Raw genomic sequence first — 26,798 nt, 5'->3', positions numbered from 1 at the left:
TTACTTTGGGTGTGATAACTATGCCATGTAAGAAAGTATGTATTTGTTCTGATAATTGTAGACTAACACCAAATACCCAAGACCCTCACTCATTGAATGTTTCCGGAAGGAGAGTGGGTCACCTTGCGATCATGTTGTTCAAACATACTGAACTTGAAGTGCACAATTTCACTGCCATTTGATCACGGTCAATAGTTCAACGCAGTTGAGGCTGTGAGGGGGCGCAGCTTCAGTGACCTTACTGCTAGTCAATGAAGCAGAGTACACCACCACCATCTCCTCCTTTCCCATTATTTTTAATCCGTGACGGATTAATATTACCACCATTCTGGTTGTAAATTGTGTATGGGCCAGATATGGATGACTTCGTAGGACATAACGGTGGACAGGTATGGTATATTGCTTTTTCTTTTAATTTTTTTCTTTTGATCATATCAATTAATTATTGTAAAAATTACACAGACTGACAAATAAACAAGACATATTAACACTTTACCAATGTGGTTTATTTTTCTTACAACACATGTATTCATCCGAGGGTGTACCAAACATAAACCAAATTTTTAACAACATAATGAAGGTAACCTACTTAGGTTAGTCATAAATCCACAAAGTCACCATTACTGGAGAAAGATTCATCCATGGTATTTTCTGCGCTTACACGTTCGGGGCTGGAGGACTATGAGGCCATTTGTCCTGTAGGCATTGTGGTCTTTGCGTGTGGTTGTTTGAGGAGGTTGATTTTGCAAAACTGATGCTGTTACAGATGTAGATGGGGGATAAGGTTGTGTTTTGCAAGACTCATCCAAAAATGTTTGTGAAACACTTTGTGGCTGAGGTAAGGTAGGTTGTGAGTCAACAATCTGGCTCAGATATGATTGCGAACTACTATAAGTATTACCTCTTGGCATACGGTTGTGCGGACCAAATTGGCTCACCACAGGTGTCTGGTGCCTTGATGGCAGATTGTAGGGCTGTGGAATAGCAAAATGAGCACCACTACTGTCACCCAGAGACTGGAGGACATTGTTTCAGAATGTTGGCTGTAGGTGGTGCTTGGATCAGACATTTGCCCATATTGCTGACTACTGGCACGGGCATGAGGCATTGAGGCTGGATCAGACATTTGCACATAATCATGGGTTTAGCAATGGGCAGGAGGAAACCAAACAGGAGCATACATTTGTGGATAACGATGTGTGGAGGCAGGAGGTGGAAGCATGGGCAAGGGTGCAAGCATTTGCTGTGATTGTTGTGTTTCTGTCCCAGGGTTGGCCCCTGAAGATAGTGTACCTACATTTTGTGCATGTGGTATGTTGGTAGCAGATGGCATCTGTATTTGATGCTGGGCAGCTCGCCATTGTTCAATGGGCCCTAGCACCGCGTATGTGTCCTGATCTCCTTGGCTTGCAGCAATGAGGGTCAAGATTGCAGCCCGCACCCGTTCCTGCCATTCATCAGGAACTTTGGCTAGGCAAGGAGCGAGGGAGCGACAAAACCGATCTGCTGAAATTTCAGGTGTCATGGAATTTAGTATGGATACAACTGGAGAATCAATGAACTTGGGCAGCATACGTGGCTGTTCATGTCGCCTGGTTCGCCTATCTCGGAGAGTGTGTGAAAGATACTGAGGTAGATTGGATGTTGATGCTGCCTGTGGTGCTGGGGCTGCTGTTGGGAAAGTTTAAAAACAACAAGTCACATTCCCGCAAATAACAAAATATTAATTAAACAACAACACAATGTGTTCAGCTATGTTAGATTTAAAAAGTAGTATGATTTTGATCATCATGCCTGGTCCCAAAAAAAAAAAATGCTTATCTCTTGCCATTGAGACTAAGAAGTGTGTGACCACTAAAGGCCCCTTCACATTTAGCGACGCTGCAGCGATACCGACAACGATCCGGATCGCTGCAGCGTCGCTGTTTGGTCGCTGGAGAGCTGTCACACAGACCGCTCTCCAGCGACCAACGATGCCGGTAACCAGGGTAAACATCGGGTAACTAAGCGCAGGGCCGCGCTTAGTAACCCGATGTTTACCCTGGTTACCATGCTAAAAGTAAAAAACACTACATACTTACCTACCGCTGTCTGTCCTCCAGCGCTGTGCTCTGCTTCTCTGCTCTCCTCCTGTACTGTCTGGGAGCCGGAAAGCAGAGCGGTGACGTCACCGCTCTGCTTTCCGGCTCACAGACAGTACAGGAGGAGTGCAGAGCGCAGCGCTGGAGGACAGACAGCGGTAGGTAAGTATCTAGTGTTTGTTTTTTTTTACTTTTAGCATGGTAACCAGGGTAAACATCGGGTTACTAAGCGCGGCCCTGCGCTTAGTTACCCGATGTTTACCCTGGTTACCAGTGAAGACATCGCTGGATCGGTGTCACACACGCCGATCCAGCGATGTCCACGGGAGATCCAGCGACGAAATAAAGTTCTGGACTTTGTTCAGCGACCAACGATCTCCCAGCAGGGGCCTGATCGTTGGTCGCTGTCACACATAGCGATTTTATTAACGATATCGTTGCTACGTCACAAAAAGCAACGATATCGTTAACAATATCGTTATGTGTGAAGGTACCTTTAGCGCGATGGTGTAATTACAAAAATTAAGGATTGTCCACCATGAGCACTGTTCTAAGCTGTTTGAACAAACATAGCCTGCAGGACTTTGGCTGGGTATAACAACACAAACATTACCAATGAGCATTAGCCATATGTAAGGGCTTGCCTTTTGTGAATAATTGTGTATGATGGCATAAATTAAGTCTAAACATTGGCTTTAACACAGTCACACACATACTGTGGTGTGGGAAGCAAGAAATGTTAAAAGAAAACACTCCAAGGGGCTACTATGTTTTAATTTTTGTGTATGTTGGATTAAAAAATAGCAGGCAGCACATGATGATCCTTACTAGTGATGAGCGAATATACTCGAGATTTCTCGAGCATGCTTGGGGGTCCTCCAAGTATTTTTTAGTGCTCGGAGTTTTAGTTTTTCTTGCCGCAGCTCAATGATTTACATCTGATAGCCAGCATAAGTATATGTGGGGGTTGCCTGGTTGCTAGGGAATCCCCACATGTACTCATGCTGGCTATTAGATGTAAATCATTCAACGGCGGCAAGAAAAACAAACTCCCAGCACTAAAAAAATACTCAGAGGACCCCCGCGCGTGCTCAGGAAATCTCGAGTAACGAGTACTGTATATACTCGAGTATAAGCCGACCCCTTAATTTTGCCACAAAAAAACTGGGAAAACTTAATGACTCGAGTATAAGCCTAGGGTGGGAAATGCAGCAGCTACTGGTACATTTCAAAAATAAAAAAAGATACCAATAAAAGTAAAATTAATTGAGACATCAGTAGGCTAAGTGTTTTTGAATATCCATATTGAATCAGGAGCCCCATATAATGCTCCATACAGTTCATTATAGCCCCATAAGATGCTCCATATAAAACTGTGTCACAAATAATGCTGCATTTCAAGTTCATTATGGCCCCATAAGATGCTCCATACAAAACTGTGTCACGTATAATGCTGCATTACAAGTTCATTATGGCCCCATAAGTTGCTCCATATAAAAATATGCCCCATGTAATGCTGCTGCAATTAAAAAAAAAGACATACTCACCTTTCTTGCTGCCCGCTGCTCCTCAGTGACTGTTCAGGCAGAGGGCGGCGTGCACACTAATACATCATCACGCCCTCTGACCTGAACAGTCACAGCAAGAGGACGGAGAAAACGGAGCGTCGGTCGAACGCGCACAGGTGAATATGAAATACTCACCTGCTCCTGGCACGGTCCCTGGCAGCTTCTCCTGGACAGATTGAACTCCGGCGCCCGCAGCTTCTTCCTCTGTTCAGCGGTCACTGGTACCGCTCATTACAGTAATGAATATGCAGCTCCACCCCATGGGAGTGGAGTCCATATTCATTACTTTAATGAGCGGTACCACGCAACCACTGAACAGAGGAAGAGCTGCGTGCGCCCGGAGACCATGGGACGTGCAGGGACAGCGCCAGGAGCAGGTGAGTATGTGACAGTAGTCTCTCCCCCTCACCCGCTGACCCCGCCGCCGACCATGACTTGAGTATAAGCCGAGAGGGGAACTTTCAGCCCCAAAAATTGTTGCTGAAAATCTCGGCTTATACTCGAATATATACGGTATATTTGCTCATCACTAATCCTTACATGTTTAACATTGTAATCTTCACAAACTTTGGAGCAATGCCTGAGAGACTTTAAGTGCATACCGTTTTGCATATATCACACCAGTCAATTAAGACATATAAAAAAAATCCAACATAGTTAAGCATAGGAGCAACTAATGTTAGAGATCTATAGAGATATGCTTGAATACAGTTCACAGTGTAAAATATGATGTAACACATTTTGGTACGCCAGGGAAGTTTGGGCAAAAAATGCAGTTTGTGCACATGCCAGACAAGTAGGCCTTGAGTTACCTAGGTTTTAATATGTGTGCAAAAAAAACAAAATAAATTATAATTCTTTTTCAGAAATAAAGATACACACTGTTAGGGGTCGAGTTCCTGCCTCTGCACGGGGGGAATCTCAGGCCATCTCCGCTGCGGTCTCCCATTCTCCTCCTGCCGCAGTGGAACCTGCTCAGCGGGGACGTTTTGCTCAGTCTGACTGTGCTAAGAGTTACTGCTGCATTTCCTGCTTCTGCCATTGAAGTCAGTACTGGGCAGTGGCGAGCAGACGCTTCTGGGACTAAGTCCTGCTTTTCACGTTCTGAGCATGCCCAGAGTAAGATCTCTCAGTGGAGATCGAGGGTCACATGATCAGATACTGCAGCTAGGTCATTGGTCCTTCTTGGAAGGTCGTTGTAGCTGCTAGGACTAAGTCCTGCTTTGCACTCTGAGCATGCCCAGGGCAAGATCTCTCAGTGGAGATCTGGGGTCAAAGCTCAGGTACTGCAGCAACTCCATTGGTCCTTCTTTGAAGGTCCTAAACGTGCTGCAACTATTTAAGGCTCGCATGGCCGCACGGCCATGCGCTAGTATTGACTTGATAATGTCTGTGTGTAGATGGATGTATGTCGAAATCATTCCCATTCCTAGTGTTGTTGACTGTTCGCGAATGATGGAAGCTATCTAGCGCCCGTCCAAGCCATCAGCACGTTAAACACATTACAGCGTCTAATTGCTATGACCGCCAGTGCGGCACCGTGCGCTTTCTCTGCGCTTTCCTGACCCAAGCCTGGGTGGTTAGTGGCGTCCACCAGTGCGGCACAGCACGCACTCTCGTGCTTCTTAAATATTATTATTTCTGTCTCTCTGACACCCCAGTAGCGGTGTCGAGTGCATGAGGTCTTTATGAACTCAAATCCTGAGTCTTGGATTGAGTTCTGAGACTCCTTGCTTGCGCTCTTGGTGCGGTACCGCGGCCCTGTGACGCAACAGGGTTCGCTTCCTTCACACAGGTTGAAATTAACCCGTGTGTAATCACATTGTACCGCCATATCGTCCGTCTCTACTAGCAGCAGGGTTTTCACCTGCACGGTGGACCTCGGACTGCGAACGCACGTAATACTATTTCATCTTAAACTTGGTGCGTTCCGCCAGTCCTAACACACACTGGAAATAAAATGCTGCCATAGACACACACTGCATTTTTTTGCATTTCTAACAAGCATGGTTCATGAGTATTTTTGATATTAAACACAGGGAACATACTGTAAACTACTAAGAATATTGTAAAGTGTATATGATATGGTCCATGTAAATACAAAGTTTAATAACACATAAGCCTAATGTTTAGAATGGTAAGACATGTACCATGACATATATAAAGCACAATATGAAGTAGTTTAATATGTTTATATTTGCTGGTGAATATGTGGACCAACCAGGTCTGGGGTAGAGCTGCTCAGCTACAGCAAACCAACCACGTTCAATCGCCAGCCTGTCATGGTATCCTTTGGATCGTGTGTCCCAAAGTTCAGGATGTTGCTCCACCAAACTTATTAGCCGCTCTGTGTCCACACGGGGATCCATAATATTATCGAAAGTCACCAGAGTTGAAAGATGCCAGCACTCTGATAATTTGCCAACTTCACCTCAGAGCCTAAAATGCTGTCTAGACTTATGGCATACTTTGGCCCAAACAATGTCTAGACACCTGTCTGGTATTGATACAATTGCTTAGAATGTTAACCCTATAAATTAAAAATCGCAAACGGATGTAATCCATGTGCGGTATGTGTTTACATGCACTCATTGACTTTAATGGGTCACTGACATGTCTCCTTGTTTTGCACACGGACACACAGTCTGTGAAAACTCACTGAGATTTGCAGAGACACATTCATTTTAATGGATCTACGTGTGTCAGGGTCTCCGCTACGTGAGGAAACGGTCACCACACGTACCGGAGCCAATGTCATGAGAAACCGGCCTTATTTTATGTTTTACAAGTTTTTTTTCTCTCTAAAAAACTTCCGACATTCTGAACATGAAAATGACTTCTGCCTTGTGTGAGTTCTCTGATGTGTAACAAGATGTGATTTATCTATAAAACAATCCCCACATTCTGAACATAAAAACGGTTTCTCACTTGTGTGAGTTCTCTGGTGTTTAACAAGAATTTTTTTTTCTCACTAAAACATTTCACACATTCTGAGCATGAAAATGGCTTCTTCCCTGTGTGAGGTTTTTGATGTGAAACAACATCCGATTTCCTTTTAAACTATTTCCCACATTTTAAACATGAAAATAGCTTCTTCCCTGAGTGAATTCTCTCATGTGAAAGAAATCTTGATATAATATTGTACCATTTCCCAGATTGGGAACATGAAAATGGTTTCTCCCCTGTGTGAGCTACTTCATGTTCATCAGTATTGTTGTGGTATTTTTTTTTCAGGTTTTTTTTTTTAATGAAGTAGAAGAAAGGATCAGATGCTAGATTCCTAAGAAGGGCATGAGGTATATCTGGGATAATTACATATTCTTCATATGTATCAGATGTGATACCTTGATCCCCTGCTGAAAATATCAGATGTCCCTCTGAGCTCCTGGTACCGTCATCTGCCAAGAATAAAATTTATAATTTGTCAATAACACTGCATTGAAATTATGTTAATATTTATATTATCTACTAGATGGTGGCCCGATTCTAACACATCGGGTATTCTAGAATATGCATGTCCATGTAGTATATTGCCCAGCCACGTAGTATATTGCCCAGCCATGTAGTATATTGCCCAGTCACGTAGTATATTGCTCATCCACGTAGTATATTGCCCAGCCACGTAGTATATTGCCCAGCCACGTAGTATATTGCCCAGTGACGTAGTATATTGCCCAGCCACGTAGTATATTGCCCAGTGACGTACTATAGTGCCCAGCCATGTAGTATATTGCCCAGTTACGTAGTATATTGCCCAGCCACGTAGTATATTGCCCAGGCACGTAGTATATTGCCCAGTTACGTAGTATATTGCCCAGCCACGTAGTATATTGCCCAGGCACGTAGTATATTGCCCAGTTACGTAGTATATTGCCCAGTGACGTAGTATACAGCACAGAGCCACGTAGTGTATTGCACAGCGAAGTAGTATACAGCACAGAGCCACGTAGTATATTGCCCAGCTACGTAGTATATTGCCCAGCCACGTATGTCACAGGTTAAAAAATAAAAAAACATATACTCACCTTCCGAGGGCACCTTGTAGTTCGGTCACATGACCATGACGTCACGGCAGGTTGTTCTCGCGCAGGCCCTGTGATGACGTCGCGGTCACATGACCGTGACGTCATGGCAGGTCCTTCTCGCGCAGGGCCTGTGATGACGTCGCGGTCACATGACCGTGACGTCATGGCAGGTTCTTCTCCCATACCATCCTTGGCACCGGAACTTGCCGCTTGCATGGAGCGGTCATCGGAGCGTCACGAAAGGTGAGTATATAATGATTTTTTATTTTTTTTGACATTAGATGTTTTTACTATTGACGCTGCATAGGCAGCATCAATAATAAAAACTTGGTCACACATGATTAATAGCAGCGGTAACGGAGTGAGTTACCCGCGACATAACGTGGTCCGTTACCGCTGGCATTAACCCTGTGTGAGTGGTGACTGCGGGGAGTATGGAGCGGGCACCGGGCGCTGACTGCAGGGGAGTAGGGAGGGACTAATTGGACTGTGGCTGTCGCTGATTGGTTGCGGCAGCCATGACAGGTAGCTAGCGAGACCAATCAGAGACTTGGATTCCATGACAGACAGAGGCCGCAACCAATGAATATCGGTGACAGAGAGAAAGACAGACAGACAGAAGGACAGAAAGACGGAGTGACCCTTAGACAATTATATAGTAATTATAGACTGACTAAGACAGGAGACTACTACCCAAGGACTAGTATATTATGATGGTTGTGCTTTTTCAATATTTTCACATCTCTGTTGAAGCCACATTCTCTGTAGGTTCTGGTTTCACTTGACTTGTCACTAGAATTGAGCGACTTTTACTTTTTTCGGATCGAGTCGGGTTTCGCAAAACCCGACTTTGTTAAAAGTCGGGTCGGGTGAAATCGGCCGATTATTGCGAAAAGTCTGGGGCCGACTGGAACACGAAAACCAATGCAAGTCAATGGGGAATCAAAGTCGGCAGTGAGTGGAGGACAGGAAAACACCTACAGTGCCCATTTTAATGCCAAAAACATCAATTCTTATTACTTAAGCTTGTCAATCTTAATTTACTTTATAATAATAGTTAGGCATTGAAAACTGGGGGTCATTTGGTTAAAGATGTGGGGGGGGGGGTAGGGCTGGCTCAAGATTTTCGTGGGCCCAGGAAATGCGGAATACGTCACGGCAGTGGAGCAGGGAGAGGTAAGTATTTCAACTTTGCAAGTGCTGTGATCCTGAGCAAACAGGGGGGGCCAACTCGTTGGCACTGGCACAGGACCCCTCATAGTACGTTTGACAGCGGGTGGCGCCTCCCACTGCCAGAGACACTTTTTCGTACTATGAGGGGCTCTGTGCCAGTGACGTCGCCAACGAGTATGCCCTCCTACCTGATGAAGGAACCTGCACTTTCATCTGCACCTTCCTCTTTGTCCTCGTGTAAGGTGGTATAGCAGAAGGAATAGAAGAAAGGCGTTCCAGCTCCTTTAAAAATTTCAAAAACTTTATTTCTCCATAAATTAAATGCATTGAGTAAGATCATTTAGATCGAAACGCGTCGCATGTACTCTGCACTCACATTTTCGCACTAAGGCAAGGATTGCTGTTTCGCATTTTAATGGAGAAATAAAGTTTTTGAAATTTTTAAAGGAGCTGGAACGCCTTTCTTCTATTCCTTCTGCTATTCACTCATCCTGGTCCGAGATGAAGTTCCGTGCACCTGCGTGGATCGGTGAGCTGGCTGTGGCTATTTAGTCTTTTTTTTCAGCGTAAGGTGGTATAGTATGCGGGAAGGGGAACCTGACTTTCAGCAGGGTCAGATTCTGGCTGTGTAGCGTGCAAGGGGAATGTAGCGGTCTGGGTCAATGTACCAGCAGAGTCATCTAGCACTGGCTGGGCAATGGGCAGGATGAGGAGGAAACACAGATATAGGCCCAAATAATAAAGTAGGCTAAATGCAGTTCAAAATTGGTAACAGGACTAAACATGCGGCATTGCTTTGTTCAGTGGAGGACAGCTGTAATGAGTGGCAGACACAGTTAGTAGGCCCAAATAATAAAGTAGGCTACATGCAGTTCAAAATTGGTAACAGGACTAAACAGGCGGCATTGCTTTGTTCAGTGGAGGACAACTGTAATGAGTGGCAGACACAGTTAGTAGGCCCAAATAATAAAGTAGGCTAAATGCAGTTCAAAATTGGTAACAGGACTAAACAGGTGGCATAACTAGGTACAGGGGTGGGCTCCTCTGCTGAGTAGCAGACAGTGGTAGTAGGCGCAAAGTATTAACTGGTCTAAATGGAGACCAGGGCCCCTGTATATTTTAACTATCATTTCAACAAATTTGAAGGATGTGCCATTGAAGGATTTAACAGCACAGACTACACAGTGGTGGAGCAGGGAGAGGTAAGTATTGCAAGTGGTAGAGCACTGTTCGAGCTGGGGGGGAACACACTCTCATGGGCGGCGGTACTGGCACAGGGCCCCTCATATTACGAAGGGGTCACGGGGGTATTGGGTAGACTAAAGCTGATTACCCGGGCCCCTGCGATATCCCTCAGATTAGGGAAAACCCTGTCTGTCCCTCTCCCAGAATTTACACTGATGGTATGCTTGTCTGGGCCGCCAGGCCTGACCCTGACTCCTGTTTCAGCCCTATGCTGAAACCTCCACCCGCCACCCAGTGATAAGACCAAACACCAACCTACACAGAAAGTACAAACAGGGAAAACTAAAAACGCACCTCGCCGCAGACACACAGGAAAACACTATAATGTGCACAGGGCAAAAATAAACACAAATATAGGAAGGAGAAATATGACAAAGGATAATACACCACCAGTTACGATACTTCTTCTCCTGGACCACCACTCCAGACCGAGATCACCAGGCACAAGACACAAGCTATAATCGGCGACACCCAAAGTCCAGAATGACTATTTAAAGGCCACGGGCGTGACCCAGCCTCCAACCAGATTACCAGCTAGATTAACCCTGGATAACCTGGATAAAATCTAGCCGGCGCCACTGAGTGTATAGAGGACAAATGTGGAATTACTGCTGTCTGTCGGACGCCCTAGTGTGAACAGCATCCGACATGACAGAAGGTGTGTCTGACGTTGGTTGTGCACCACCACCATCAGAGACAATTCATTGTACTATGAGGGACCCTGTGCCAGTGCCGTCGCCCAAGAGTGGGCCCACCCACCTGTCCAGGCAAACGGCACTCGCACGGGTGCTTGCGCCAGTGTATATAACAACGCGATCTAAGTGGCAGAAAGTGGCTGGCTGACATACGACAAACTAACAGGACTGATGTATATCCACTTTGTAAGAATTTGAATCTCACTTTTTGGGGGGGGAGACTGAACCAAAACTCAGGCCTAGTGTATAAAACAACACAATGTAAGTGGCAGAAAGTGGCTGGAAGATATATGAAAAAATACAAGGACTGTAGTACAATTTCAATCTCCCTACAATGATCTCAGGAAAAGTATGGCAGCAATAAAAAGGACTGCTGCACACAAAAGTATGGACAAATAAACAAGATAACTGTGCAGAAAGGAACAACAGGATTTTTGCTTTTAAAAAAGCAGTTGGTTTGCACAGCAGCGTGCAAACAGCAATGCAGCTATCAGGGAGCCTTATAAGGCAGCCTAATAAGCTACAGAGCTGATGCACAAAATTATAGCCTCCACTGTCCCTGCAAAGAAAAGGTGGTGTTGGACAGTGGAAATCGCTACAGCACAAGCAGTTTGGGGGTTAATCTTCCCTCCCTAACTATATCCCTTCTTCTGATGAAGCTGCAGCAACCTCTCCCTATGCTAAGATCAGGAGCAGTAAGATGGCGGTCGGCGTGCACGCCCCTTTATAGCCCCTGTGACGCCGCAGAAAGCAAGCCGATCACTGCAATGCCCTTCTCTAAGATGGTGGGGACCGAGACCTATGTCATCACGCTGCCCACACTCTGCGTCCTCCTTCATTGGATGAAAAATGGCGCTGAAAGCGTCATACGAAATGCGACTTTTGCGCGCAGATCGGCGACCTCCAACTTTGCCGAAAGTCGGCGATTTTTTAATTTGTCAGATCCGTTTCGCTCAATCCTACCTTTCACCAATCATTTGCAGTTTCATATTCAGTGGACCCTCATAAATTTAACTGCAAGTCAGTGCTAATAGATAGTGTTCATCTCTCATACACTCCCTGCATAGCTCCCAGCCATCCCTCATTGTGCGGGATTGCCCCGGATTTGACTCTTTGCCCCGCTGTCCAGCTCAGGACGCTCTCATCCCGGGAGACAGCAGGAGAACTCCGTCACACCCCCTTTTGTTAGGCCACGCCCCTTCCCCATGTTCCCGAGTCTCCCAGCATCACTGTTCAGAGAGGGAGAGAGAGGGGACTCACTTCTAGTTTGAGGTACGTAACAGCCGAACACAGCCTGGGTGCAATGTAAGCAGCAGACCAGTGTGAGTGGACTGGAGCTGCTAATTATAATGCCTGGCTAGTGTAATCGTGCTTGGAATGAGTGGGGCTGAGCAGGGAGGGACGGACACACTCACAGCCTCCCTCTGTTTGCCTTCTTGGCTGCTCAGTGCTCACTGCTGTGTTATCTGCAGATCAGTGTGAGTGAGTAGTCGATGTCACAGATCCATGACTCATTGATGTCTGTCTCCAGTCAGTGCATTTGAGGAGCAGCTGCAGCTCCCTGGGAGAGGGTGACAACACAACGCTATTGTGGCTGCTAGTTCCCCACGCATAAAAAGGGCTGTGACAGTCTGACACTGTAATGTAGCAGAGCCGTGTGTGTACAAGGTGTATGGATCGGAGTAGCGTGTGAAAGGTGTATGGAGCAGAGTCGTGTGTGTAAGACGTGTACGGAGCGGAGCCATGTGTGTACGAGGTGTACAGAGTGGAGCCGTGTGTACGAGGTGTGCGAAGCGGAGCCATGTGTGTACAAGGTGTACGGAGTAGAGCAGCGTGTGCAATGTGTATGGAGTGGAGCCGTGTGTGTATGAGGTGTACGGAGCGGAGCCATGTGTGTACGAGGTATTCGGAGCGGAGCAGCGTGCGTACGAGGTGTGCGAAGCAGAGCCATGTGTGTACAAGGTATACGGAGTGGAGCAGCGTGTGCAATGTGTATGGAGCGGAGCCGTGTGTGTATGAGGTGTATGGAGCGGAGCCGTGTGTGTACGAGGTGTACGGAGCGGAGCAGCATGTACGAGGTGTATGGAGCGGGGAGCCATGTGTGTACGAGGTGTACGGAGTGGAGCTGTGTGTGTACGAGGTGTACGGAGCGGAGCAGCATGTATGAGGTGTATGGAGCGGGGAGCCATGTGTGTACGAGATGTATGGAGAGGAGCCGTGTGTGTGCGAGGTGTATGGAGTGGAGCCATGTGTGTATGAGGTGTGAGGAGCAGAGCCATGTGTGTACAAGGTATACGGAGTGGAGCAGTGTGTGCAATGTGTATGGAGCGGAGCCGTGTGTGTATGAGGTGTACGGAGTGGAGCCGTGTGTGTACAAGGTGTACGGAGCGGAGCCGTGTGTGTATAAGGTGTATGGAGCTGAGCCTTGTGTGTGCAATGTGTATGGAGCGGAGCCGTGTGTGTACGAGGTGTATGGAGCGGAGCCATGTGTGTACGGAGTGGAGCCGTGTGTGTACGAGATGTATGGAGAGGAGCAGTGTGTGTATAAGGTGTATGGAGCGGAGCCGTGTGTACGAAGTGTATGGAGCGGAGCCGTGTGTGTACAAGGTGTATGGGGAGGAGCCGTGTGTGTATGAGGTGTATGGAGCGGAGCCGTGTGTGTATGGAGCGGAGCCGCATGTGCAAGGTGTATGGAGCGGAGTCGTGTGTACGAGGTGTATGGAGCAGAGTCGCATGTGTATGAGGTGTACGGAGCGGACGCCAGCTGTGTCGGATCGGAGCAGATATTGCTCCTCGCTCTGACACTGACTGGCACAGGAGACACGGAGGTCTTTATCAGTGGCGTATCACAGCTGCAGCGACGTGAGCAGTCAGCGGCGCAGCTGGATGACACCATTCAGCACCGTGGGAGTGGAAGCTGCCGGCTGCTGCGAGGGAGCGCGGTGAAAGGTGTCTGTGTGTAGTGATGGAGAAGGCAATGATGGGGGTGGGGTAACCATGTGTGGCCATTATACTGCACCCAGCATTTTGTGGAGCCATTATACTGTACAAAGCATCATGTGGTGCCATAATACTGTATGGACCATCATGTGGAGCAAGTATACTGTACGCAGCATCATGTGCGGCCATTATACAGTATGGAGCATAATGTGGCCAATGGCCATTGTACAGTATGGAGCATCATGTGTGGCCATTATACAGTATGGAGCGTCGTGTGTGGCCATTGTACACTATGGAGCGTCGTGTGTGGCCATTGTACACTATGGAGCGTCATGTGTGGCCATTGTACACTATGGAGCGTCGTGTGTGGCCATTGTACACTATGGAGCGTCGTGTGTGGTCATTGTACAGTATGGAGCGTCATGTGTGGCCATTATACACTATGGAGCGTCGTGTGTGGCCATTGTACAGTATGGAGCGTAGTGTGTGGCCATTGTATAGTATGGAGCGTCATGTGTGGCCATTATACAGTATGGAGCGTCATGTGTGGCCATATTTTTTTTGTTTATAATTATTGTTTACGAAACATTGTGATCAGAAGTGCTAAATGGGTGTGGTTGGGGCATGGCTAGTTGTGAAATAGGTGTGGTCGGAGGTGTGGCCTAAAATTTGCCACGGCGCGCTACGCTGACTTTGTCCCTCTTTCCCTTCTTTGAAAGTTGGGAGGTATGCTTCCTGACAGGTATATACTTGCATCTAGCATAGAGCATAGCAGTATGGTCATGTAAAAATAAGCAATGGCTTTTATGCAAGTGTAGGTTTTCTATTTTTTTTTTATAAAAAGAAACTACCGTAAGCGATAGATACAAGATAGGAGAAAAAGTTTTTTATACAATTTTATATGTATTGGAAGTCAACAGAAAGCATTGGATTCCATCATGAATATGGGAGCATTGGGGATCTGAAAATGAATTTGCAGCAGTGTCCTATGTAATCCATGGTTCACAGTTGTTGGTTCTTTCAAAGATCACCTATCGTAAAGGCTACGGACACCTTTGAGCACAACAAATAGGTAACCACATATGTGACTAAGCCTCTGTGGTTATAAAGTTCCACATATCTGTTTTTGCATGGAGCTATCCTGCTCATCAGAAACCTTCATAGCTGTTTTTTCACCTCTTCTACATTCAAACTTTTGTCTCTCGGGATGTTTCTCCAGCTTTGTTCACATGATATGTTTTGATTTCTCATGAACTAGCACAGCTGAAGTTACATTATCCCCCACCTTCTTCAATTTCTATGGCTGTTTACCACAACCAAGCACACTCACTGCCAGGCAGGTATATGATTTCTCCGTCATTCTTCCCCTCTCCATGGGACATATTCACACTATGAAGTTCTCCACCGTAAAAATATTGGCGTCTGGTGGTTCACGAGGAAAAAACGTCAACATACAATATTCTGATTCAGTTAATGAACCAGGATATTCTGGATGACATGAGAGTACGATCTGGAAATGCAGACACATTCCCTTGAATGGGCAAATTCAATCAAGCGGATCAAACACAGACATGTATCTATTTTTCCATTTTTTGCCGGACAGCTTTGGAGTGTGTTCACACCTGAGTTTCTGGGTTTTGATTGTTCTTTTCAGGAAAATAGAATGTAAGTCCAAAATAGATCTGTTGCACAACTGAAGCAAAGAGAGGCCGAGTGGGCCTATTAATTGTGGTCCGTCTGGGTTCCTTTATTATTATTATTTTTTATTATGTGTTCTTTTTTAGAATGGAAATCAAAGTTCTGAGTGATAAGCCTTTCTTTGCCGTTAAAAAATATATCTACTGTATATATACAACTGTCTAAGGGGTACTTCTGTCTGTTTGTCTGTAACTTCCGTCTGTCAGTCTGTCGCGGAAATCCAGGGTCGCTGATTGGTTGCGCCTGGCGAGCCACGACCAATCAGCGATATTGGGGCGGGATTTAAACACCGCTTCATTTTTTACTATTGATGCTGCCTATGCAGCATCAATAGTAAAAGCATATAATGTTAAAAATAATTAAAAAAAACTAAAAACATTATATTCTCACCTTCTGGCGTCCGCGCCAGCCTTTCCCGCTCCTGGCCTGGGATGGATCCGGGGGCCGCTGGAAGGTGAGTATATAACTATTTCTTATTTTAATTGCTTTTTTAACAGGGATATGGTGAACACATTGCTATATACTATGTGGGCTGTGTTATATACAAAGTGGGCTGTGTTATATACTGCGCGGCCCGTGTTATATTCTGTGTGGGCTGTATTATATACTATGTCGCTGTGCTATATACTATATGGGCTGTGTTATATACTGTGTGGCTGTGCAATATACTACATGGGCTGTGTTATATACTGGGTGGGCTGTGTTATATATACGTCACTGTGCTATATACTACGTGGGGTGTGTTATATATTATGTGGCTGTGCAATATACTACGTGGGCTGTGTTATATACTACGCGGGCTGTGTTATATACTGTGTGGGCTGTGTTATATACTATATGGGCTGTGTTATATACTGCGTGGGCTGTGTTATATACTATGTAGCCTGTGCTATATACTACGTGGCTGTGCTTTATACTACGTGGCTGTGTTATATACTGCGTGGGCTGTGCAATATACTACATGGCTGTGCTATATACTACGTAGCTGTGTCATATACTGCGTGGGCTGTGCTATATACTGCGTGGACTGTTATATACTATGTGGGCTGTGCTATATAGTATGTGGCTGTGCTATATACCGTATATACTCGAGTATAAGCCGACCCGAGTATAAGCTGACTCCCCTAGTTTTGCCAAAAAAAACTGGGAATACTTAATGACTCGAGTATAAGCCTAGGGTGGAAAATGCAGCAGCTACTGGTAAATTTCAAAAATAAAAATAGATACCAATAAAAGTAAAATTAATTGTGACATCAGTAGGTTAAGTGTTTTTGAATATCCATATTGAATCAGGAGGCCCATATAATGCTCCATACAGTTCATGATGGGCCCCATAAGATACTCCATACAAAATACGCCCCATATAATGCTTCAAACAGTTTATCATGGGCTCCATAAGATGCTCCATATTAAAATATGCCCCATATAATGCTGCACAAATGTTGATTATGACCCCATAAGTTGCTCCATACAGATATTTGCCCCATACAATGCTGCACAAATGCTGATTATGGCCCCATAAGATGCTCCATAGACACATTTGCCTCGTATAATGCTCCACAAATGCAGATTATGGCCCCATAAGATGCTCCATACAGATATTTGCCCCATACAATGCTGCACATGGCGCCATACAGATATTTGCCCCATATAATGCTGCACATGGCCCCATATGATGCTCCATACAGATATTTGCCCCATATAAGGCTGCACATGGCCCCATAAGATGCTCCATACAGATACCGTATATACTCGAGTATAAGCCGACCCGAGTATAAGCCGACCCCCCTAATTTTGCCACAAAAAACTGGGAAAACTTATTGACTCGAGTATAAGCCTAGGGTGGAAATGCAGCATTTACCGGTGAATTTCAAAAATAAAAATAGATCATTATTTCCCCATAGCTGTGCCATATAGTGCTCTGCACCGTTCATATTTCCCCATAGCTGTGCCCCATATAGTGCTCTGCACCGTTCATTGTGCCCCATAGCTGTGCCCATATACGGTGCTCTGCACCGTTCATTGTGCCCCATAGCTGTGCCATATACGGTGCTCTGCACCGTTCATTGTGCCCCATAGCTGTGCCATATACGGTGCTCTGCACCGTTCATTGTGCCCCATAGCTGTGCCATATACGGTGCTCTGCACCGTTCATTGTGCCCCATAGCTGTGCCATATACGGTGCTCTGCACCGTTCATTATGCCCCATAGCTGTGCCATATACGGTGCTCTGCACCGTTCATTGTGCCCCATAGCTGTGCCATATACGGTACTCTGCACCATTCATTATTGCCCCATAACTGTGCCATATACGGTGCTCTGCACCGTTCATTGTGCCCCATAGCTGTGCCATATACGGTGCTCTGCACCGTTCATTGTGCCCCATAGATGCTCCACATAGATCTCTGCCGCCGCTGCTGCTGATGATGCAATAAAAAAACAAACAAACACATACTCACCTCCCTTGATTGCAGCTCCCGGCGTCTCGTTCCGGCGCCTCCATCTTCCCGGCGTCTCTGCTCTGACTGATCAGGCAGAGGGCGCCGCGCACACTATATGCGTCATCGCGCCCTCTGCCTGAACAGTCAGATGGCAGACGCCAGGAAGATGGAGGCGCCGGCCGGGAAGATGGAGCGACGCCCGGCGGCTGGAACGCGGACAGGTGAATATGCTATACTTACCTAGTCCTGGCGATCCTCGCGCTGTCCCTCTGCCTGGTCTTCGGTGCCGCAGCTTCTTTCTCTATCAGCGGTCACCGGCACCGCTGATTAGAGGAATGAATAGGCGGCTCCGCCCCTATGGGAGGTGGAGCCGCTTATTCATTTTTTTAATGAGCGGTCCCACGTGACCGCTGAAGAGGGGAAGACACTGCAGCACAGAAGCCCGTGGGACGGCAGGGACAGCGCGAGGATCGCTGGGACTAGGTAAGTATGCCTCAGCGCCCTCACCCCCTCACCCGACGACCCTGCCACCCACCTTGACTCGAGTATAAGCCGAGAGGGGCACTTTCAGCCCAAAAATTTGGGCTGAAAATCTCGGCTTATACTCGAGTATATACGGTATTTGCCCCATATAAAGCTGCACATGGCCCCATAAGATGCTCCATACAGATATTTGCCCCATATAAAGCTGCACATGGCCACATAAGATGCTCAATACAGATATTTGCCCCATATAATGCTGCACATGGCCCCATACAGATATTTGCCCCATATAATGCTGCACATGGCCCCATAAGACGCTCCATAGATATTTGCCCCATATAATGCTGCACATGGCCCCATAAGATGCTCCATACAGATATTTGCCCCATATGCTGTTGTTGCGATTCGATTAAAAAAATAAAAAAAATCACATACTCACCTCAGGCCCCCGGCACTTGCTATATTCATCTGCTCCCCGTTCTGGCGCCGACAGCTGCTGTGTCTTCCCCGACCTCTACACTGACTGTTCAGTGTGCACTAATCGCGTCATCGCGCCCCCTGTCTAAGCATCACTGCAGAGGAAGGGGGCAGACGCAGCGGCGCCGACGGTGGAAACGGGAGCAGGTGAATATAGCGCAATGCCCGCAATCTCACCTGCTCCTGACGCTGTCCCTTCACGTCTGTTCCCCGGCATCTTCTTCCTGTAGTGAGCGGTCACATGGTACCGCTCATTACACTAAAGAATATGCGGCTCCATCCCTATGGGAGTGGAGTCGGGTCCATATTCATTGCTGTAATGAGCGGTACCATGTGACCGCTCACTACAGGAAGAAGCTGCCAGCGCCGGGGAACCAAGGACGTGCAGGGACCCCGCCAGGAGCAGGTGAGTATGATTAGACAGCTGTCGCTCCCCCTCCCCTGCCGACCCCTGGGTATGACTCGAGTATAATTCGATAGGAGCAATTTCAGCCTAAAAAAATGGGCTGAAATTCTCGGCTTATACTCGAGTATATACGGTACTACGTAGCTGTGCAATATACTATGTGGCTGTGCAATATTCTACGTGGTTGTGCTATTTACTACGTAGTTGTGTTATATACTACGTAGCTGTGTGGGCTGTGTTATATGCTACGTGGGCTGTGAGACTCTTTCACCCGGGGCCCTCAAAAACCTGGTGCTGGCCCTGGCTTCACTGATTAGTCGCACCCGGCCGGCCACAAACAATCAGCGACAGACGCAGTCCGGCTGTGAATTGGCGAGCGATTTGAACCACACTTCGCTGATTGGTCGCACCAGCCGAATCCGGTGTATTCACTGCATTATTCTGAAATCTTCATAAATAAACTACATGCATATTCTAGAATACCCGATGCGTTAGAATCGGGCCACCATCTAGTATTTATATAATATGAATGTAAACAAAGGTGTCATTTTTATTCACACTATTTACCGATCACCATAAATCACTATATTGTAGATGTTGTTACAATTACAGGGACACAACATATGTCCATGTTTACTTTGATGATTTTGTATGACTTTTGAAAATGATTCTATAGTTAGAAATCTCTGGTGATTAATTTTCAGCACTTATAATGTTCTGGCATGATTCTCCAGAACAGTACAGCCTGTGGCTCCACAGTAATGTTTCTACCTTCCATATCAGGGGTCTTGAGTTCGGATCCCCGGCACTGATAAACTTCAAAAGTATATTAACCCCTTAGTGACAGAGCCAATTTGGTACTTAATGACCGAGCCAATTTTTGCAATTCTGACCACTGTCACTTTATGAGGTTATAACTCTGGAACGCTTCAACGGATCCCGCTGATTCTGAGATTGTTTTTTCGTGACATATTGTACTTCATGTTAGTGGTAACATTTCTTCGATATTACTTGCGATTATTTATGAAAAAAACGGAAATATGGCGAAAATTTTTAAAATTTTGCAATTTTCAAACTTTGTATTTTTATGCCCTTAAATCAGAGAGATATGTCACGAAAAATAGTTAATAAATAACATTTCCCACATGTCTACTTTACATCAGCACAATTTTGGAAACAAAATTTTTTTTTGTTAGGGAGTTATAAGGGTTAAAAGTTGACCAGCAATTTCTCATTTTTACAACACCATTTTTTATTAGGGACCACATCACATTTGAAGTCATTTTGAGGGGTCTATATGATAGAAAATAATGAAGTGTGACACCATTCTAAAAACTACACCCCTCAAGGTTCTCAAAACCACATTCAAGAAGTTTATTAACCCTTTACGTGCTTCACAGGAACTGAAACAATGTGGAAGGAAAAAATGAACATTTAACTTTTTTTTGCAAACATCTTAATTCAGAACCATTTTTTTTATTTTCACAAGTGTAAAAACAGAAATGTAACCATAAATTTTGTTATGCAATTTCTCCTGAATACACCAATACCCCATATGTGGGGGTAAACCACTGTTAGGGCGCACCGCAGAACTTAGAAGTGAAGGAGCGCCGTTTTACTTTTTCAATGTTGAATTGGCTGGAATTGAGATTGGATGCCATGTCGCGTTTGGAGAGCCCCTGATGTGCCTTAACAGTGGAAACCCCCCACAAGTGACACCATTTTGGAAACTAGACCCCTTAAGGAACTTATCTAGATGTGTGGTGAGCACTTTGAACCCCCAAGTGCTTCATAGAAGTTTATAACGTAGAGCCGTGAAAATAAAAAAATCGCTTTTGTTTACACAAAAATGATCTTTTTGCCCACAAATTCTTATTTTCACAAGGGTAACAGGAGAAATTAGACCACAAAAGTTGTTGTGCGATTTCTCCTGAATACGTCGATACCCCATATGTGAGGGTAAACCACTGTTTGGGCGCACCGCAGAGCTTGGAAGTGAAGGAGCGCCGTTTTACTTTTTCAATGTAGAATTGGCTGGAATTGAGATTGGACGCCATGTCGCGTTTGGAGAGCCCCTGATGTGCCTAAACAGTGGAAACCCCCCACAAGTGACACCATTTTGGAAACTAGACCCCTTAAGGAACTTATCTAGATGTGTGGCGAGCACTTTGAACCCCCATGTGCTTCACAGAAGTTTATAACGTAGAGCCGTGAAAAAAAAAAATCGCATTTTTTCTACAAAAATGATCTTTTTGCCCACAAATTTTTATTTTCACAAGGGTAACAGGAGAAATTAGACCACAAACGTTGTTGTGCAATTTCTCCTGAGTACGCTGATACCCAATATGTGGGGGTAAACCACTGTTAGGGCGCACCGCAGAGCTTGGAAGAGAAGGAGTGCCGTTTTACTTTTTCAATGTAGAATTGGCTGGAATTGAGATCGGACGCCATGTCGCGTTTGGAGAGCCCCTGATGTGCCTAAACAGTAGAAATCCCCCACAAGTGACCCCATTTTGGAAACTAGACCCCCCATGGAACTTATCTAGATGTGTGGTGAGAACCTTGAATGCCCAAGTGCTTCACAGAAGTTTATAATGCAGAGCCGTGAAAATAAAAAATATTTTTTTTTTTCACAAAAAAGATTTTGTAGCCCCCAAGTTTTTATTTTTACAAGGGTAACAAGAGAAATTGGAACCCAAAAGTTGTTGTCCAATTTGTCTTGAGTATGCTGGTACCCCATATGTGGGGGTAAACCACTGTTTGGGCGCACGGCAGAGCTCGGAAGGAAGGAGCGCCGTTTTGGAATGCAGACTTTGATAGAATGGTCTGCGGGTATTATGTTGCATTTGCAGAGCCCCTGATGTACCTAACCAGTAGAAACCCTCCACAAGTGACCCCATTTTGGAAACTAGACCCCCCAAGGAACTTATCTAGATGTGTGGTGAGAACTTTGAATGCCCAAGTGCTTCACAGAAGTTTAGAATGCAGAGTCGTGAAAATAAAAAATATTTTCTTTTTCACAAAAAAGATTTTGTAGCCCCCAAGTTTTTATTTTCACAAGGGTAACAGGAGAAATTGGACTGCAATAGTTGTTGTCCAATTTATCCCGAGTACGCTGATGTGCCATATGTGGGGGTAAACCACTGTTTGGGCGCACGGCAGAGCTCGGAAGGGAAGGAGCGCCTTTTTGGAATGCAGACTTTGATAGAATGGTCTGTGGGCATTATGTTGCGATTGCAGAGCCCCTGATATACCTAAACTGTAGTAACCCCCCACAAGTGACCCCATTTTGGAAACTAGACCCCCCAAGGAACTTATCTAGATGTGTGGTGAGAACTTTGAATGCCCAAGTGCTTCACAGAAGTTTAGAATGCAGAGTCGTGAAAATAAAAAATATTTTTTTTTTTCACAAAAAAGATTTTGTAGCCCCCAAGTTTTTATTTTCACAAGGGTAACAAGAGAAATTGGACCCCAGAAGTTGTTGTCCAATTTATCCCGAGTACGCTGATGCCCCATATGTGGGGGTAACCCACTGTTTGGGCGCACGGCAGAGCTCAGAAGGGAGGGAGCACCATTTGACTTTTTGAGCGCAAAATTGGCTGTCGTGTTTGGAGACCCCCTGATGTACCTAAACAGTGGAAACCCCCCAATTCTAGCTCCAACCCCTAACCCTAATCCCAACCTGATCCATAATCCTAATCACTAACCCTAACCATAATCACAACCCTTACCCCAAAACAACCCTAATGTCAACCCTAACCATAACCCTAATCAAAACCCTAAATCCAACACACCCCTAATCCTAATCTCAACCCTAACCTCAAACCTAACCCTAATCCCAATACACCCCTAATCACAACCCTAACCTTAACCCTAATCCCAAACCTAACCCTAATCCCAAGCGTAACCCTAATGCCAACCCTAACCCTAATACCAACCCTAATCCAAACCCTAAACCTAATCCCAGCTCTAACCCTAACTTTAGCCCCAACCCTAGCCCTAACTTTAGCCCAAACCCTAACCCTAGCCCTAAGGCTACTTTCACACTTGCGTTGTTTGGCATTCCGTCGCAATCCGTCGTTTTGGACAAGAAACGGATCCTGCAAATGTGCCCGCAAGATGCGTTTTTTGCCCATAGTATTGCCGACGGATCGTGACGGATGGCCACACGTCGCGTCCGTCGTGCACTGGATCAGTTGTGTTTTGGCGGAGCGTCGGCACAAAAAAACGTTCAATGAAACGTTTTTTTGTACGTCGCATCCGCCATTTCTGACCGCGCATGCGTGGCCGTAACTCCGCCCCCTCCTCCCCAGGACATAGATTGGGCAGCGGATGCGTTGAAAAACTACAGCTGCTGCCCACGTTGTGCACAATTTTCACAACGTGCGTCGGTATGTCGGGCCGACGCATTGCGACGGCCCCGTACCGACGTAAGTGTGAAAGAAGCCTAACCCTAAATTTAGCCCCAACCCTAACCCTAAATTTAGCCCCAACCCTAACCCTAAATTTAGCCCCAACCCTAGCCCTAACCCTAGCCCTAACCCTAGCCCTACCCCTAACCCTAACCTAACCCTACCCCTAACCTAACCCTACCCCTAACCCTACCCCTAACCCTACCCCTAACCTAACCCTAGCCGTAACCCTACCCCTAACCCTAACCTAACCCTACCCCTAACCTAACCCTAGCCGTAACCCTACCCCTAACCTAACCCTAGCCCTAACCCTACCCCTACCCTAACCCTAACCCTACCCCTAACCCTACCCCTACCCCTAACCCTACCCCTAACCCTAACCCTACCCCTAACCCTACCCCTAACCCTAACCCTACCCTACCCCTACCCCTAACCCTAACCCTAACCCTACCCCTAACCCTACCCCTAACCCTAATTTTAGCCCTAACCGCTGTTCTCCTGCCGGCCGGCAGATGGAGACAGATGGCGGGCGCACTGGGCATGCGTCCGCCATGTTCTTCTGCCGGCGGCCAGGAGGAGCAGCAAGAGGATCCAGGGACCTAGGTGAGTATGCTAGGGTCCCCGAATCCCCCTATTTCTCTGTCCTCTGATGTGCGATCACATCAGAGGACAGAGAATTACACTTTACTTTTTTTTTTTTTTTTTTTTTTTTGCGGTCGCCGGTAAACAGTTAATTACCGGCGATCGCAAAACAGGGGTCGCTAAAACCGACCCCCGATCATGCTCTTTGGGGTCTCGGCTACCCCAGGCAGCCGAGACCCCAAAGATTCTCCCGGTGCCGGCCGGCGGGCGCACTGCGCATGCGCCCGCCATTTTGAAGATGGCGGCGCCCACCGGGAGACACGAGGAGCATCGGGGGAGCTAGGTGAGTATTGGGGGGCCACCTGGGACCTCTTTTCTCTGTCCTCCGATGTGCGATCACATCGGAGGACAGAGAAATTAAAAAGAGATCGCTTTTTTTTTTTTTTTTTTGCGATCGCCGGTAAACGGTTAATTACCGGCGATCGCAAATGCGGGGAGGGTTTAAAACCCCCCGAATCATGTTCTCTGGGGTCTCGGCTACCCTCGGCAGCCGAGACCCCGGAGAAAATCGGCCTGTGGGGGGCGCTATTCACTTTTTCCACAGCTGTGGTTTAAGTACCCTTAGCGGCCGCCGTTAAAAGGCGTATCGGCGGTCGCTAAGGGGTTAAGAGACATCCACTGAGTGCCCTGTATTAAACAGGACTGTGAATACAGAAGTATCTCTTCTGCATCAAAAGTGGCAGAAACAAAAAGGATCTAAAAAGGTTAAGTACATGATATGTCATGGCACCAAAAAAGGGCCATGAGTATAGAGCTATAACTGAAAAACAAAATCACTACTACAAGTAAAAGAGTGAATTAAAAAACATCAATATATCACATACATCACATACTGTATGTAAAATATAAAGTAAAAAAATGGATCAAGTGTTATGTAAACAAAAAAAAAAATTACTGGATGCAAGAGGGAAGATGTCAGAATGTAAGAACATGATTGTCCAAAAATGAGGAAGGGAACCAAAATCTGTTTAAGATTTAGGAATACAGACACATAATCAGCGTGTTTAATTAGGGGAAAAATATACTATGTAATGATCAGAGTGGATGGTAGTAGGTTTACAAAATACAGGGTTATACTAGAAATTGCAGAAGTCTGCAGCAGATCACCATATAATGTAATATAATAATAATTATCATGTGCTGCAAGATAGATAATGTAAACTGACCAGATATGTGCAAGAGATGAAATGTCCGAACATGTCACAAAATAATCATATATTATTATAAGCACAATCATGGCGCATAAATAAATACCCATAATGGATTTGTGTTCCCTCTGGGATGGAGCCAACCCGATGTGCGCTCCTGGTACTGATTGTTTTTTGGGTTATACTCACCCGTGCGGTTATCTGTAGGAATCTCCTCTTTACACCACTCATCACCTCTCATATATTTCTCTGTAATATTAATATGGGGCAGATAATTACCCTAAAACAAAAAGAGAAAGATGAAAAAATCATAACCAGAAAATTGTGGGAAGATCCAGACAACGCTTAATGTCTATGATCAGCTTTACCCTGTCATCTCCACCAAGTATAAAACACACACTGAATGGACACATTATTAGAGACACCCACGTTTTCTATTCAGATCCTCAGCAATTCAGATTGTAATAGATTCCACTAGATGAAGAAGTAATTCTGTGGGATTATTGGCCCATCCGCAAATAATATGGAGATACTGATATGTTGTGAACAGTCTCTTTCTCTCATCTTGAAGTTGTGCTACAGGATTAAAACATGAGGACTATGAAGTCCAGGGAAGCGACAAAAACTCTCTAATGTTCCTGGAAGCAATCCATGACTAGTGGATCATTGTGTCATGGTGTACTGTCCTTCTACCGTAAGGAAACAGCTGCCATGAACTGATGATCTTGGTTGGCCAAAATGCTTATGTAAGCCCTAATGTCCAAACATCCATCCACAGATAACAAAGGATCCAGGATGAGCCAAGAAAAAAAATCCCCCGCCATTACTCTACCTTCACCTGCCTGAAATGATGACACCTGATAGATGGTGGCACAGGAACTGTTCATCTGATGTTATAGCCCATCTGTGCCAAGGAAAAAATAGTGATTTCAAACACATTAGTTGGACACCAGTCCTGTAATCAGTTAAAATTTACAACACTGTGCACTACCTACAATTTGTAGTGCAGCGGTATCCATACTATGCAGTGATGAGGCAGCGGCCCAGCAAAGTTCCAAACAAAAGTCTCTTTAATGCGTTTACTTGACATCATTAATGTCCAACTCACAGCATTAGACAGTACACGATATCCTCCGGATAGCAGCAGAGAACAATATCCTCCAGTTTGCAGCTAATGAACACGTTAGTTCACCTCCAAGACCAGTTGCCGTGGGTGACTGCTCCGCTATGTACGCTGTGCGTGCCAGACATCTCAGCTCCCCTGGCTGTTTGTCTCCGCTTGCCTGTGTTGCCTCACACAGGTGGAGCTCTGCAGAGCCGACTGCACTGCACTCCAGCAATCACCAGACTGACACTAAGGCTGG

The 26,798-nt window shown here is 45.8% G+C and overlaps 1 protein-coding gene across 2 annotated transcripts in view; it reads right to left on the bottom strand.

Moving 5' to 3' along the window:
* Positions 1-484: 484 nt before the first annotated feature.
* The window catches only part of LOC138664071 (uncharacterized), a 41,446-nt gene continuing 15,132 nt past the window's right edge, over positions 485-26,798 (bottom strand). The window contains exons 10-12 of one of the 2 annotated variants that reach the window (XM_069750495.1): positions 25,624-25,714; positions 6,994-7,047; positions 485-1,671 (exon numbers count right to left, since the gene is read on the bottom strand). In XM_069750495.1, coding sequence (XP_069606596.1) covers positions 1,145-1,671; positions 6,994-7,047; positions 25,624-25,714 — 672 coding nt within the window. In that variant the 3' untranslated portion in view covers positions 485-1,144. Of the gene's footprint in view, positions 1,672-6,993; positions 7,048-25,623; positions 25,715-26,275; positions 26,339-26,798 lie in introns of those variants that run through there. The other variant, XM_069750496.1, reaches the window with a different exon arrangement.

The sequence above is a fragment of the Ranitomeya imitator genome, chromosome 2, assembly GCF_032444005.1.
Source record: "Ranitomeya imitator isolate aRanImi1 chromosome 2, aRanImi1.pri, whole genome shotgun sequence".
NCBI lineage: Eukaryota > Metazoa > Chordata > Amphibia > Anura > Dendrobatidae > Ranitomeya > Ranitomeya imitator.
This window is presented reverse-complemented; position numbering and strand designations above follow the sequence as displayed.